Below are 16,328 nucleotides of genomic sequence, written 5' to 3'. Positions count from 1 at the left end.
CATTGTAGATAATTACTACATATTAAAATATTATATACAATATAACAATTATTTTTTAGTTTTATTTTATTGAGATCACTATGAAGATAAAGAAATAAAATTTTTTTAATTAGTTATAAGATCTAATTAGGAAATTCAAGATCTAATTTTCTAGTCATTAATGTTAATTTCATCGTGGCAAGGCTACTTTCCAGATTCATATTAACATCAATACAACCGTTCACATAACTAGCAGAAAATGTAGGGGTAGGCATATAAAGCCTGAATCTAGGATAAATTTATATGGTAGTAGAAATTTCTTCTGAAATAAAAATATTTAATATGTATGCAAATTTAAACTTTATTAGCAATTTTTAAATAATACTAATTTATTACAATTAAATATTTTCCAAGACTACATATGACATCATTAGATCCAAAACAATTCAAATAAAAAAATCTTCCTTTCACAAATGTTTTCGAGCTGTCCAGATAGTTCTTCCTCAGGTATAGAAGAAATTCTGATGGAACACTTCGGAACATCTTAAACATCTGCGTTCTATTTTTAGATTCGTTTTATTTAAATATCTATATTCCATTTTTCGAAGTGTTCCGTCGGAATTTTTTCTATACAATTCAAATAATACATTCAACAAAAAACTGATTTTAACATAAAATTGAAAATGTTTTTAAAAAACTTACTATGTGAGATAAACATAACTAGATTGACAACTAAATAAACAAACATATCACACTAATCTTAGTATTTCTTAACTTTGATTTCACTAACATTTTCAGTCTTTCAGACCATCTTCAGGCAAAATTCCAAGTAAGATGCATAAACCATTATGAAAATTGTAACAGTTTTGTAACTGTATTACTAATAAGATTCATAGAGTACTTGATTTTTGTACTGTTTCAGAAGTTGCATCTCTTCATGTGAGAATCTATACTAATTTACTGTTCACAGTTGTATGCAGTACAACTTCATACAACCGTGCAATTGCCTAACTCTGCACTTTACAGAATATGGGTTATCCCTTTATAGAATGCTGCATTAATCCTTGGCACTATTATAAATAATCTAACACAAATGGGCTTAGAAATGAATATCACACTAAAATTTATTAATTGATTATGCCAATGATTTTAGTTTATGAGAATCATCATATCATTAATGTAATTCTGTATATTTCTGTGATTTAATATCTGAATTGAAATTTATATATAAATGCTATCATGTTTAATTATATTTGTTCAAAAATTGTAACTCTTATTGAATTTTTATAACTAGTTCTTTACTGTGTTTGAATTCAACCATTGACTTCAAAAACCATTTGTTGTTCAAATTCTATATGCTTGAAGGACAGAATTGACTACTATCAAAAGTTCCTGTATGTTTGTGATTTTTGTAAGTTTATTGTTTTTTAAAAAGTATATTAACACCAACTCAGAATTTCCTTTATTTATTGATTCATCCTCCCTACTAAAACTACTAATATAATACTTTAATGATTTGTATATAGGACCATTCAAAAACCATTTGTAGCTTTGCATGACAACTCAATAAGTAAAGCTGCAGTTTAAAAAACAGAGTAAATAATACACCTCCCACTATGTAATATTCATTAATTTCCAATACAGTGGAATCTAGTTAACTTGGGTTGGTCAGGAGAAAAAAAATTTGGATTCTGAGTTATGGAGGTTTAGCTAAAACTCAAGATTTTGTGCATTGGTTTATCAGTGACCCATAATAAATTATCCATACAATATTTACTTGGGTCTTATTATTTAGAATTATCGTGTCAATGTAACCTCTCAGTGTTGTCCAGAAACTCTAAATGCTTAACCAACTAGGTAAATAAGCTACTGAGAAAGGCTTTCCTGAATGGGTTAATCTGTCACTCCAAAGTGCTTAGTAAAATTTTTTAAGTCTATATTTTGTATCTAGAATTGATTTGCTTTTTATTTTTTATCACAAACATATCACTCTTTATCTTCTTCTTTGGCCTTAGTCCCGTTTAACAGCGGGGTCGGCACATCTGGATTTTATTTTGAATCTCCATTTGGCCTGATCATGGGCCTGGTCTGGGTGTAGGCCTACGGCTTGCAGGTCATGATGTAGTGTGTCCAGCCAACGCTGCCTTGGGCGGCCCCTTGGGTGGGACTCAGGTACCTCCAAATTTAGGCCAATGTGAATGATGGAGTCGGCGTCAGCACGGAGCCCATGGCCATAAAGGCGCATGTGGCACTTGCACGCTTTCTTGTTGATCTCAACAATGCTATACCGAGCTCTGATGTCTACATTGGGTACTCAATTAAGTCTGGTAAGGCCACTCATCCAGCGCAACATCCTAGTCTCCATAGTAGCAAGTCGGCAGTCGACAACCTTCGTAGTTGGCCTGCACCCAGCCCCATACAGTGCAACAGGCCAGACAATGGTTTGATAAATCTTTGACTTAAGTTGGTCCTTGATGTGTCGGTCGCACAGCACAATTGTTATTGAGCGCCACTTCAGCCAAGTGGCACTGACGCGTGCAACTGCCTCATGGTACAAGTCTCCATCGGCAGAGATCACAGACCCAAGATATTTAAACTGCTCAGCTCAAGGAAGGATGACGCCATCGACAATGATTGTGCCTTTCTCAGTCGGGTCTGTTGTTAAGTACTCAATCTTCTTCAGGTTCAGTTGGAGGCCATATTGTGCGAGGTGACTACACCACATCTGGACGAGCTGCTGCAGGTTGATCTTTCAGTGGAGGCGAGGAGCACATTATCAGCATACAGTAATGTATATAGTACATTTTGCTGGATGTCGCATGTGATGGCATCCTTGACAACGATAAAGAGAAGTGGGGAGAGAGTGGAGCCCTGGTGAACACTGATGGAGACACAGAATGGTTTTGAGGTCCCAGCAATGCCACGAACACGGCTTGTTGGATTGCAGTAGAGCAATTGTACCCACTGATAAGTTCCTCAGGAAGGTGATGCTGGCGAAGAGCAGCCTCAGGAATGTGAAAACATATCACTCTTTATAATTCTTATATTTTAAAAATTTTACACAAAGTTTACTTTGCAGAAAAAATTTTTTTACACAGAATTTTATTATAATCACCAAGACTACATATGACATCATTAGATCCAAAACAATTCAAATAAAAAAATCTTCCTTTCACAAATGTTTTCGAGCTGTCCAGATAGTTCTTCCTCAGGNTATCTAATTTAAATTAAATTTTTTACAAAATTCATATCAATTATAATATATATAAATATTTTCTAATTTTAATAATTTTACAGTTTTTTAAATAGACTTACCTCAACGACTAGAGTTTTGACAACTTTTCCATCAATTATAATTTGTTTTGTCGTAATATGTCGTACCACAGTGACAATCTTTTTACAGATTCCACTATCTTTCAGTTTTTTTACCTTGCGATTGAATATACAAATACATCAATGTAACTTAAAATCATTTTTTAAAAATTAATTTGTCAAAAATTCATTTATTATGTCAGCTAGTCAGAGAAATCCATCAACAATCAAATAAAAAAATAAAGGCAGGTTTGAACGATAGTTACAGTATCTAGGTCAAACACACTGCCTAGAAGCCACCGCCCCTGTCTGTCATCACGACATTTATTTTTTGTCATACATGGTTTCCATGCTTTATAGAAAGTTTCTGATTAGTTTATTTGATAGATGAACATTAATTATTTTATTTAACAGAATATTAAAATTTGGGAGAGTTTATGAAAATATTGTATCAAAACCCAGAGTTAAACAGTTCAAGGAATAGCAGTTTGATTTCACATGTAAATCCATGCTGGATGATTAGGGAAAGAAAATGACTGAGTTAACTAGATTCCACTGTATAACTAAATAACAGTGTTATTGTACCTGATTGCATATTGATCAATATATAAATTAATAATTATTCTGGTTAATGAGTGATCATAGGTTTAAAAAGAAGAAAAATGATAGCTAAAAACCAATTATTTAATTTCTTTTAACATCAAAGTATAACATTACTAAGATCTGTTTTTAAAAAGCTGACAATATTGTTGCTAAACGTCCTCAGCATTATTTATTTTCATCTCAAATAATTGACACCATTACATTTAAAAGTCTTCAGACTAGTTTGGGGATATTAAGGGGGTGTGAGCCCATACCTTCCAAACTAATGCTTCAATTTATCTGGAAATTTCTAAAAACATTTCCCCCAATATACAAACTTCCATTCTAAATTACAGAAACTTTTGACAAAAAGGCATAGGAGTTAAGCTTCAAAGTGGATAAAAATTGCGCCATATATATACAATCCTTAGTACTGTACATAAAAATTTTTATTGCATTTCTTGATGTTTCAAAATCTTTGGGGTCATTTTTTGATTGATTGTCATACTTTTCCTTTGTTATATAGTAGATGGAAAAGTAAAACTAATAGTCAGAGAAATGATGTAATTATATAAAGCATAATTGTGCAATTATTGTATATTTAGAAAGTTAATTGTATCTGTTTCAACAGGTATAGATGTTTCCAACAAACATGGAAGTATGCTGTCAATGGCCACATTCAGTAGACTCAACAGTTGTAACTGAGCAAATCAGTAGCTGTTGCATAGCAACCTGGATCTACTGAAGGATGAGTGACATTGCATTGGAACAAAAAGCTTCATTGGTCAGTTTCAGGTAGCAATAGGTAGTGTAAATGAAAGACGTTACTAAATGTGACGTCAAAATACCAAACTTGTTCCAAAAGAGTGTTACTGTAAAGGCATTCAGCAGAAAAATACTCAACAGCTCTGGAACTGTTGAGTCTGCTGAATGCAGCCAATAATTTATTGTTGATTGTGTTTAGGAAGAATATTTCATGTAATTTACTTACTATTTTTTTGTAATTAACATGAATATATAAATATTAATTAACAAAAAACAACATTAAATTGAGATGATATTATACAGCAAAATTTCTGAAATATTAGATATCATTGCCAGTCTGTAGCATCACATTTACTAAACCTTTGAAGACAACTTGAATGACTAATGTATACTTATACAATTTTGTCACTTGGCCTAATTCTGGATTGATCAAATTTTTATGGATAATTGTCAAGTCTTTGCTACTCTTCCCCACTGCTGAGAGACCTAAACATTTAATAGACATATAAAGAAAAAGATCACAGTTCTAGGCAGAGGGGTAAGTAGATTCATTTGGTAAAAAAATGTTTTTTTATAACTAATATTCATCTATAATATTTTGACTTATAATAAAAAAATAATAGCTTTATTACAGTTCAACAATAAATTATAATTAGAGTCTAAAGATGCAACCAATATTTTTATAAGAAAATTTAATAGTTTCTTACATAATGCAAACTGAATTTTGGTATTATAAACATAATACATTGAAATGTGAATAACAGAATTTTAAGGAGCTATCTTTATGGTAAATTAAATTAAATTTGATAACAAATAGGAAGTTATCTTATAAGAATTTAATCATTACCAATAATTTTAAATTAACTAATAAATAATTTAGATATATCTGGAATAATCTAGTTTCTTTACTTTAGTATGTATAATTCACTTTATGTTTGTATTTGTGATTCAATTGTGAAAACTATAGGCCTATGTAAACAAAGTGTTTTCATGACCATGATAAATATGCCAAATGATTGCCAGATTAAATTGGGCATATTACAGGTAACCCCCGTATAACACAGTAGTTACGTTCCAAAAAATTGCTGTGTTATGCAAAACAAAGAACTAGTATGAAAAGGAGGGTTAGGTTCCTAAAATTAAAAAACATGCTACTATATTTTCATAATTAAGATAAATATCTTTATTAAAATTTTCTTCAGTGATACATATTAATATAAATTAAACAATGTTTTCTTTGTCATCACTAAAAGCATTATTAACCGAGAGCGTTTTATTTTTGGCAAGTTATCGTTATCCTCTGAGCATTTTTCTGCATTATTTTCAGATTCATGCTTTACCTTTTGCAAAAAGTGTATGTAATTTTAGATTGCTTGCTTCTAGTTAAAATATCTTTATAAATTTCCTTATATGGTGCTAAGCACTTATGGAATAACGGGAAAAACATCTGGCAACACCAGAGGCAGAAGCGTCAAGATCTGGCAATATTGAAACAATTTTCGCAAAGGACCATGTGTATGGAGATGAGAAAAGAAAATTTACACACTGAAGTACTAATAGTTCACGAAAATAATAATTTTCGTGAACTATTAGTGGGTAAAACTATTTTTCGTGAACTATTAGTGGGTAAAACCCTCGTACAACATGAAATGTAATAAATTTTTACATACTTAAGTATGTAAAAATTTATTACATTTCATGTTGTACGAGGGTTTTACCCATTTCTCGAACCGTATCAGAGTGAATCCGTGCTATAAAAGTACTGTTATACGGGGGATGGTACCAATTCTCGAACCGTGTTAGAGTGAATCCGTGCTATAAAAGTACCGTGTTATACGGGGGATGGTACCAATTCTCGAACCGTGTTAGAGTGAATCCGTGCTATAGAAGTGCCGTGTTATACGGGGGTTACCTGTACTATATCAGGCTTTGGTATATTTTTATATGTATGTTAAATATTTTGCAATGGCTAAAAAAACACCTCAAAAGAAAGATCCAGGCCATACAGATACACTTTACCATAATTTCATGCATATATCCCAAAGAAAATCAATAGAATGGAAATAAAACATTCACATAACTTGCCTAACCATATATCCTATGCTTTCAGAGCAGCTGTTGAATGCATGATACTTAACATTAAAATGTTTGTTATTACAATTAAAAATAAGCAAAACAAAATACTAAGAAAGAATTTACATGTGTTAGAAATACAAATGCATACTACACTAGAAAAGTCTTTTAATCATATCATGTCATGTGTTTTATTTATTAATTATTAATTTTTTATTTATTATTAATAATAATAAAATAATAATAAATGTTAAAATAAACTTGAGAAAATTAAACAAACTAATTTTAATGTCTGTAATATCCAATGATATGAATTCAAAAATCAATTGCTCAGCTCTAGTTCACTGTGGAAAACAAAATTTAGTTCAATTTATTATATAAATGTCTACTAGGACATATTGTATTAGTAGGTCTTATTGTACTGGTGTCCGAGATAATTGTACAAGCAAAGGAAAGAGAAAGATACATTTATTATTTGAAAATATGATACAAATTTTTAAGTTGATCTTTTTAAATTTTGATGTAATTACCCACCAAAAAAAAATCACCTAGTGGATGTAAACCTGCTGATGAGGGACCAAGAGGTCCAAAACACAAAAATAGTGTGTACAGGTGAAACAGGTGAACAATAAGGATTGTTTTTTTCTGAATAAGTTTCTTCAATTTGCAGAACCCAGACACCAGTACAATAATTCCTACTATGATATGTCCTAGTAGACATTTATATAATAAATTGAATAGTAAGGACACAAAGCATATGAATTAATAAATTTAGTTTAAATTGAAAATTTAAACTAAATTTTTTTAACTTAACTTTTTTAACTTTTAATTTAAACTAATTATTTTATGCAAAAGTAAATGCATAAAATAATTTATTTTCACATAGCAAATTTGATTCTCACTACTGTTACACAAAATGAAAATAATAAAATGAACAATCATATGTGAATGGCCACAGATGTCATTAAAACAAGATAACACTGATAGTAAGAATTAAAAAAAATTTTCTGTTAAGTTTATTTATTTATTGAATAGAAAATTTTAAAATTATAATAACCAAGAATATAATTAGAAAATATACTCTTTTCAGTTTCCTTGTTTAAATCTCATACCTCCAGAAATTTGCCATTCTAATTAGTGACAAATATTTTTGCTAAGGAAAAAGTTCATGTTAAAATATAATCATAATTTGAAATAAAATAATTTAAAAGAATGTTGTGCCAAATAATACTTTTTTCACCAGCAATTTGCTCTTTGTATGAACTAAGCTCAAAATTAAGACATTTTCTATTTATTTTTTTTGAATTTAACATGTATTGTTGTTATTACATATGTTATTAATGTGTGACAAATAAAACAGAAATGAAGCAAATTGATAAACAACATTTTGTCCTTCAACAGACAACTTGTTCAAATGAAAGAGGTCTTCCTTATATGGTAAAAATTTGATGACAGAATGATCAAGCCATTCAATAGAATGAATGAACAAAATAGAATTTCAGTAATTACTGTTTAGAACAAAAATTCATTTTACTACTGTCTTCTAAATCAAATTTTTTAATACAGTATTATTTTAAATAATTTTGTGTGTGTGTGTGTGTGTGTGTGTAACTTAAATAATGTTAGTTTTATATTAATTTCATTTTTAAAAAGATTTGTTTGCAAAGGTAGGAAGAAGCAAAAAACAGAAAATACTCCCATGAAATTTCTTAAGGGGCTGGGAACACAAATGAATATTTTTGTGCAGAATTAATACAGAGCAAGACATGACAATACAGAGTTGAAATGAAAGAGAAAACAAATTTTGGCAGCCAATCTATCCTTGAATGAAATACACAAAATAATGTAGTTCTCTGATTTCTGTGCAATAAATATCAGTCTATGTATGCTTCCACATCTAATTTTATGCATGAAAATATCTGTCCATGTGTTCTGGCCCAAAGGCTTAAAATTTCATTCTGGCAGAGATTTGTAAATATTTAACAAATTTTCTTTAAGCCAGGTTTTTGTAAACAACATTTGCAGCAATGCCTAAATTTTATTCTAATTATGTTTTGAATACTTCAAATGATAATAAAACATGTTGGTGAAAACAAGCAATAAATAAGTCAGATAAATATGCTCTGGGAGTCATATTTGGCCTGCTAGTTTGTAAGTTGGAAACCTCTGATGTAAGGTAAGGTTTAAAAAACAAAGTGAATAAACCAAAATTGGAATGCCATTCAATTTTTTTATTAGTTGGAAAAATAATTGAAAATAATGCTGTTTGTAATATCTATTTTGTTTACAAAACAGATATTATAAACTGCACAATGAAATTAGAGTTATTTTAAATGTATGGCAGGGGTTATACCTGTATAGTGCCAAAATCACTAGTTAGTGATATTTTTATTGAAATGGCAAAAAAATATAATACTGGCAATAAAAACATGTCAACTTATTTGGACATTCAGGATGAAATTGAATCATAAAGCACTCCTTCAGCTAAAGCGAAAAATTTTGATAGAACAAAACATGTAAAAGCATTACAGGTTTTGTCATGTACTGCTTAAGCATTGCGATCAAATGTGTTATTTGAATTATTTATTAAAAAATTATTCAAAAATAATTCCTATTTTTAAGTGACAGCTTGTAACTTTTGCTTTCCACACTCCAAACTGATAAGGCCACCTGCATTGAATTAGCAAGTAAAACTGATAGTGATAAATAATTTGAATTGGCAAAAAAAATTTAAAACTGGCAAAATGATTGGTAATTTTTTCAAATTTTCCAGAGTGAACCCAGGTATGGTATATAATAATTTTTAGTTACAAACTGTTTCACATATCTTGGCTGAACAATATTCAATACTTAGTTGGCCCTAAAAGTTTTATAAAGATCAAGACCCTCCCCATTTGTAACATATAGTAACCTTGCCACAGATCTGTCAAACAATTTGTTCACCATGTAATATCAAAATTCACTTTATAATAATGAAAAGAACAACAAGTTGATAACTTAGTAGGATGACAATTGTTACATCTTAACCCTTTAAATTCTCTAAAATATTATTATACAGATAAGAATAATCATCAGAAATTTATCAGCTTTCAAAATAAAAATTCAAATAGGAGTACAGTGTTTAATATCACTTAAAGTTTAAGTCAAATAATGTGTTAATGGACATATGTAATTTGCCTCCTTTTGTACTTGCAGTATATACAATTTCTGTCAGCTTTGTCATACATATATATGGCATAATATATGATCTTGCACAATATGTTTATTTCAATAGAATAAAGAAAAGAGATCCCAAGAGACTGAACAATTTCAAGTACAGATATTATTTATGTGTAGGGGATTAAAAACTAGATATTTTTTGAATAACAGATATTTTCTTGGGTGTACAGGAAATCCATTGTTTGCAATATGACAGATTCTCAGAACAACAGATTATTTTCAGCACCCTGAACAATCCATTAAAACAAGATTCTAGTGTACATATTTTTCCACATAAAAATTTGGTATGTTTTATAAATTCCAAAATATTATGTACTTAAAATCTGTAAATTAACTTATATACATATCTATACTAATATTATAAAGAGGTAATGTTTGTATGTAGCATGTTATCTCCGAAACTACTCATCCGATTTCAAAAATTCTTTCACCAATATTTAGAATGTAACCTCAGGGTGGACATAGGCTGTATATTATTCCGTTAAACATTCATATAAATTAAATTAAAAGATATAATCTAGGTTAAGGCTTTTATGTCCAACAGATGGCGCTACGAGTATGACGCCCTAAGTTTGCTTTTCTGTGAAAATGAACTAAAGCGGATCATCATCTATCTATTTATATAAATAAAAATGTAATGTTCGTTTGTTCTTACCGATTCCTTTGAAATTTTGACACAACGTTGCATTCGAATATGCACGTGTTTTTATATAATATACATGTCGAAATTCAACCTCACTGAAGGGAGATGGATAGGATTAAGGCTTACAGTAAAGAACTCTGCTTCTATTTATACTATTTTAGATGCGGGTTTTTGCGTTTTTGATTGCGTTTTAATAGGGTACGTCAAGAGAATGTACACTACGAAGAAATTTTTTGAAAAATTTCTCCCCCCACAGGGGAAGTGTTATAAATTTATAATAGATACATTTTGAGCCACAACGACGTGTGGTGGGGATCTGCTAGTATTATATAATTTTCTTGTAACAAAAATTTAAATATACAGTATATTTGATTGAATGGAAGACTACCAACTTTTAGATGAAAGTAAGTTTTTTTAAATGAAATATATTTCACATTTGAAAAAATATTTTCACATTCGAAAATCAAGACAATACAATGATCAAGTCCTTAAATCCTTTTTCATTCCATTCAGGGCTAAACTAGGGCCGAGCAGGCAACTTGAAGCAAAACTTGCTGTTGTGAAAATTTTAACACCTTTTTAATGTTTTGTAGACATGGAATCCTACAATGAAAGAGCAATGTCAAGATCATTTTTAATAGTGTTTATAGGTCAATTTTATGAAGTTTTTGCTTCAAGTTGTCTACTGTTTAGTCCCTAAATGGAATGAAAGAGGGTTTAAAGGACTTGAACATTGTTCGTATTGTCTTGATTTTCAAATGTGAAAATAATACTGGCCTCAAGTATTATTATGAAATATATTTATTTAATCAATAGTATAATTTTCATTGTTTATTGTTACTACTTACTTATGTTTCACAAGCATAGGTTACCTAAAATTTTTTATATTTATATGGGATCAATATATTTCTCCATTGATCCCTTCTATACAAAAATTCAAAACCATGAGGTTTTCCTTCAAAAAATTTCTTAATCCATTTAAATAATTTTGTAATAAATAAAATAAATGGATATTTGGTAGTGCTAAATCTAGTGAATATGATAAAATATGGAATATGTTTAAGTTTTCCAATTCAACTGCTACTTTCTGCTGAGTCATTGAAATGAGTCATCAAACTGTATATAATCCAGGTGAAAACATTTCTTTTGAAAATGTAGACTTTCTTTTTAAGATATTTTTATTCAATCTAATAGCTGACAAACTGGTTAGCTATTTAACTGCAACTTAATAAAACAAAACTTTAGGAGTATTTCTTCCAAGTTAATAAAAATTCAATGTCTTCAAACTTGTTCAAAGTGAATTTTAATTTTATTGGATTATACATAGATGCTTTGTCTGATTAGATGTTAAAGATTTTTAAGTCACATCCAATTAACTGCAAAGCATTATCTTTTTGAAATAAAGATTGGCTTCTGCCAACTTTTAGTTTCTATCATTGCATTTTTTTGAAAAAACATGTCGACAAATAGTTAAACACCTCAAAAATAAATTTAGTGAGGAGATATAAGTATTTTGACAACATGCATTTTCTTCATTCAATGCATGCTGAATTAATATTTTCCCATATATATATATATATATATAAACTAAATATATATAAACTAAATAAAAAACTAAATTTAAACAAGATAAATTTTTGAAACATCACATTTACTCTTAATTCCTTAGTGTTATTTCTTAATTTTGAGCTATCTTCAATAACTTTTGGATAAACAGTATTTCATAAATCTATTAATCTAAATTATTTTAACCAAAATTTTTTGAATCATATGACATGACAAAATAGTACCAGGTTCACATAATTCACAAATTTTTTTTGTTTATTTAGCAATGATATTTTACTGATACTCTATACATCTAATTTGTTAAAAATCTGCTCTTAATTTTATTCGCATGAAATGCCATAAAGAAAATTCAAAGTATGGCTGCAAACAAAGTTTATGCTCCCACTATATAACAATGCATTAAATGAAAAAATGATTTAATTAAATTTCATGTTAAATCATTTATCAATATTCATTAAAAACAATTTCTTTCAATCTTTCAGGTTTTAACTTGATATAAGTATAATAGTTAATACTTTATTGAAAATATCTTTTACAATGAATTCAATTACAATTTATAGCTTGTCTTAAAAGATATAGTAGTAATGTATAACTTTCTGAAAATATGCATTTTAATTTGCTTTAAAAGAAAATTATCAAGAATATATCCATCTTTTAACTACATGAATAAATCAAACTTTTAAATTCAATCATTATTTGTATTTTAAATATAAATGAGCAATTATTTATTGTGATAAATAAGAGGTTGGTACAGGCCACACTCATAGGTATAGCCCTGGTATTTATTTACTGTATAGGTATAGCCCGGTATGTATTATATTATCACAATGCTGACTGCAATTTTAATCACATTTTTAATTTATTTAATTTAAAATATATACTCTCCACCTCAAATTGGCAGCAGCTTTCCCCTGTATATCACACTTTTTCTTTAACAATAGAGTTGTGCCAGTCATCTATCTAACATATTTCGGGGGAAATTTTTGAATTGAAATAATGTGACTTCCGGTTTATATCAAATGTTCGTATATAGTTACTTGGGGCCTCCTGCTTCTAAGGTTTTCATATCTGGTCTTGTCATCTAGCTAACCCCATTCTTGAGATTAAGGAAAGATAGACAAATGGACGGCAGATGGACAAGAGTGGGAATTTATAGGTTTACAATTTTTTCAAATTGCAGCCCAATAAAATATTTTTTTAAAAATTACTAATAAATCAGTAAATACCAAATCAATTTTGAGCTATAACTTAGCTAACTATTAAATTAAATCAGTCTAAAACAATTTGATCTAAAACTTAGGTAATTATGCTGCCACCTTGTACTAATTTTAATTTAATCAATTATTGAATTAAATTTAATAATTTAGAATATTCTGGAAACATCACATTATTTTCATCTTCAAAACTTATTTAAAAATAAAGTCTTAGTTTCTTTATAAGTATTTTAAACAGTAAATTTTAGGGTTACAATTCTTATAAATGAACTGTTTATAAATATCTAAGCATCTCAAAGTCCAATAATTATATTAAAGCCAAACAATTGCCAAATTTCTGTTTAAGAACATTCGTAAATTACATTTAGATCAGAATATTTATATTTAATAATATTTGTAAGTATAACCTAGATAAACACACAGACACACAATTTATTATTAATCTTATTATCTAATTTATTATTACAAAATAGTCGTTTCTATATATAATTGAATAATTTATTAAAAGTAAACCATTGTGTTATAAGAAAGTTCCTCATATAAATAATTTAATACAGAATACTTTTCTTAGAGAAAAACACTTAATTCTAGAAAAAGAATTTTGTGTAGCATTAAATTATTGTACTACATTATTGAAATACTATAATATTGAAATTTCTGTTACAATTACAATTATTTTACAATTACAAATTGCAATTAGTTATTAAAAAATTTAACAAGCTTAAAAAATGAATACTATAACTATGTTTTACTTGATCTTCCCAACATTTTATATATATTTCATATAAAAACATATTTATATACATGTATATACATATTTGCACTATTTGAGAATTTCATTGAATATTCTATAAAAGTTGTTTGAAATTTGGTTCTGTTCTGGAATCTGTTGATTAAATCTTCTATGATGTTTGGACAGTTACTATTAGAACATAACTTATATAAAATATGGTTTTGTAATCTAATATTTTTGTTTATATAAACTGATAAAAAGAAAAACCTGTCAGCTTCACAGAAACTGTTATCCTCAAAATTTTATGATTAGAATGTAAGAAAATTATTAATTATATTAAAAAAAAATTGGAAATGTAACCTGTAATTATTATTACTACTACTATTATGCATAAAAAATATTAGAATTAATAAGTAGATGATTAATAAACAACACAGGAATGAACAGATGTTAACAAGTTATAGCACAAGATTAATAATACTTATATCCTGATTTATAAATAAATTCTTATATGTTTAGATATTTATATGAAATTTAAAAATTCAAATTTTTGACATTCCATTCTAATACCAAAAAAATTACATTAATTAAAAACAGATTTTATTGATTTCATATTTAGAAGCTTTTGAAAATGGATTGATCTCAGTTTTATTCATTTGAAAGGATTATTACATGAAAGAATTTTTTAAATAAAAATAACTACTCTACATTGTTTTAAGTTTTTTTTTTTAAATTTTCTCAAATTATTCAACTTTCTGCAAATAATTTTTTAACTCTTCTAGATATAATTTCATTTTAACAAAAACATTTATTTTTCTTATAGAATTAATTGTGTATTACGAATTATCTAAGGATATAAATTAAGTATATTAAGATTTTATTAGCAGCAATAATAAATATAGAGCAATTATATTCGGTACAGGTTTTGTTTACTTTCTTTCAGTTTCCACCAAAGCTTATATTCATAGATATTGATTGACAGTGAGTCATTTTCAGTACTTGATGATTTTTTTCACCAACACATTTTTATTAAATTACTAATAACTTTTGCAGTTATTTAGCTAAAAATTAAAATGTATAGGATTCATAAAATAAAAAGCTAATTAATTAAATCCGAAATTCATCATTTCAATGACTGGAGATTAAGATAAATAATATATATACAGTATATATATATAATTTATCTTAAACATTTTCAATGAAGCACTAAAAATAATATATCAATCACATCAACATCAGAGTAATTGTAAATAAGAAAAATGTGTTGTATGTAATACTTGATATTTTTGACAATATAACTGAGTTTATTTATTATCAAAGTATGAAACAAAATAGTTAATTATATAATATAAAAAAAGCACATTTTCACACAAAATTCATAAAATTATGGCATTTAGAAAATCAATAAAAAACATTAAATTCGTAACAGACATATGAAAATATTAAATATTATCTACAATATTTACACATGTCACAGTACCGTGAAACGAACAATAGATAACATTGACGTCGCTATGATTCACAATACACAGCAAATATTTATTTTATGTAAGAACTATAATTAAATTAATTGAAAAATTTAACTATATATAAAAACGCATTAATGTAATCAATTAAATACATAATTATTTTTATTAATATAATATTCTAATTATTAAATAAGTATTTTATTTTTTAATGTCGTAATTGATAGATGAAATGGAAGCCATCTTAAAAAGATCAACAACACATTTTTTTAAATAACTTACCTGTGTCGCCTATAATGATATATTTAAAAAGATAAGCATAAGACATCTTTTAATACAATAATGATTTTTAATATTTTGACGAATTCTCGCAACACGTCAAAAGCTCTTACAATACAAAATTTCCAGCTGTCGTAAAGATCGCAATCAAATTTCTTTCTAAGTATATAGCAGCCGATAATGAATACGCCCAAATTTAGCCAAATGAGGAAAACATTTTTTTAATAAACTTATTAATTATGATTATTTATTAATATAAATATATAATAAAAAATTATAATAGTTATAGTAATATTAATAACGCGTTCATATTTTTATTTCTAATATTTTAAAATTTAAAATGTTTGAATAGATGTTTATTGTTTTATTTTATTTTTGACTTCGTTCTATGGGCGCTAACAGGACATTTTTTATGCCCGATGTGGGTTCGGTTAGGAACAGAATGGGACGGCCAGGCGTTGATAGATAGGACTTATAGTGACGCAGCAGATTCTACA

At 27.9% G+C, this 16,328-nt stretch overlaps 1 protein-coding gene across 1 annotated transcript in view; it reads right to left on the bottom strand.

The window, feature by feature from the left end:
- The window catches only part of LOC111642237 (ras-related protein Rab-2), a 28,409-nt gene extending 12,402 nt beyond the window's left edge, over positions 1-16,007 (bottom strand). The window contains exon 1 of the mRNA XM_023388548.1: positions 15,835-16,007. Within this exon, the coding sequence (XP_023244316.1) occupies positions 15,835-15,880 (46 nt within the window). The 5' untranslated portion in view covers positions 15,881-16,007. The remainder of the gene's footprint in view (positions 1-15,834) is intronic.
- Between the last annotated feature and the right edge of the window lie 321 nt (positions 16,008-16,328).

Source organism: Centruroides sculpturatus, unplaced genomic scaffold (assembly GCF_000671375.1).
Source record: "Centruroides sculpturatus isolate CEXI.00-Female unplaced genomic scaffold, Cexi_2.0 scaffold1471, whole genome shotgun sequence".
In the NCBI taxonomy this organism is placed as follows: domain Eukaryota; kingdom Metazoa; phylum Arthropoda; class Arachnida; order Scorpiones; family Buthidae; genus Centruroides; species Centruroides sculpturatus.
This window is presented reverse-complemented; position numbering and strand designations above follow the sequence as displayed.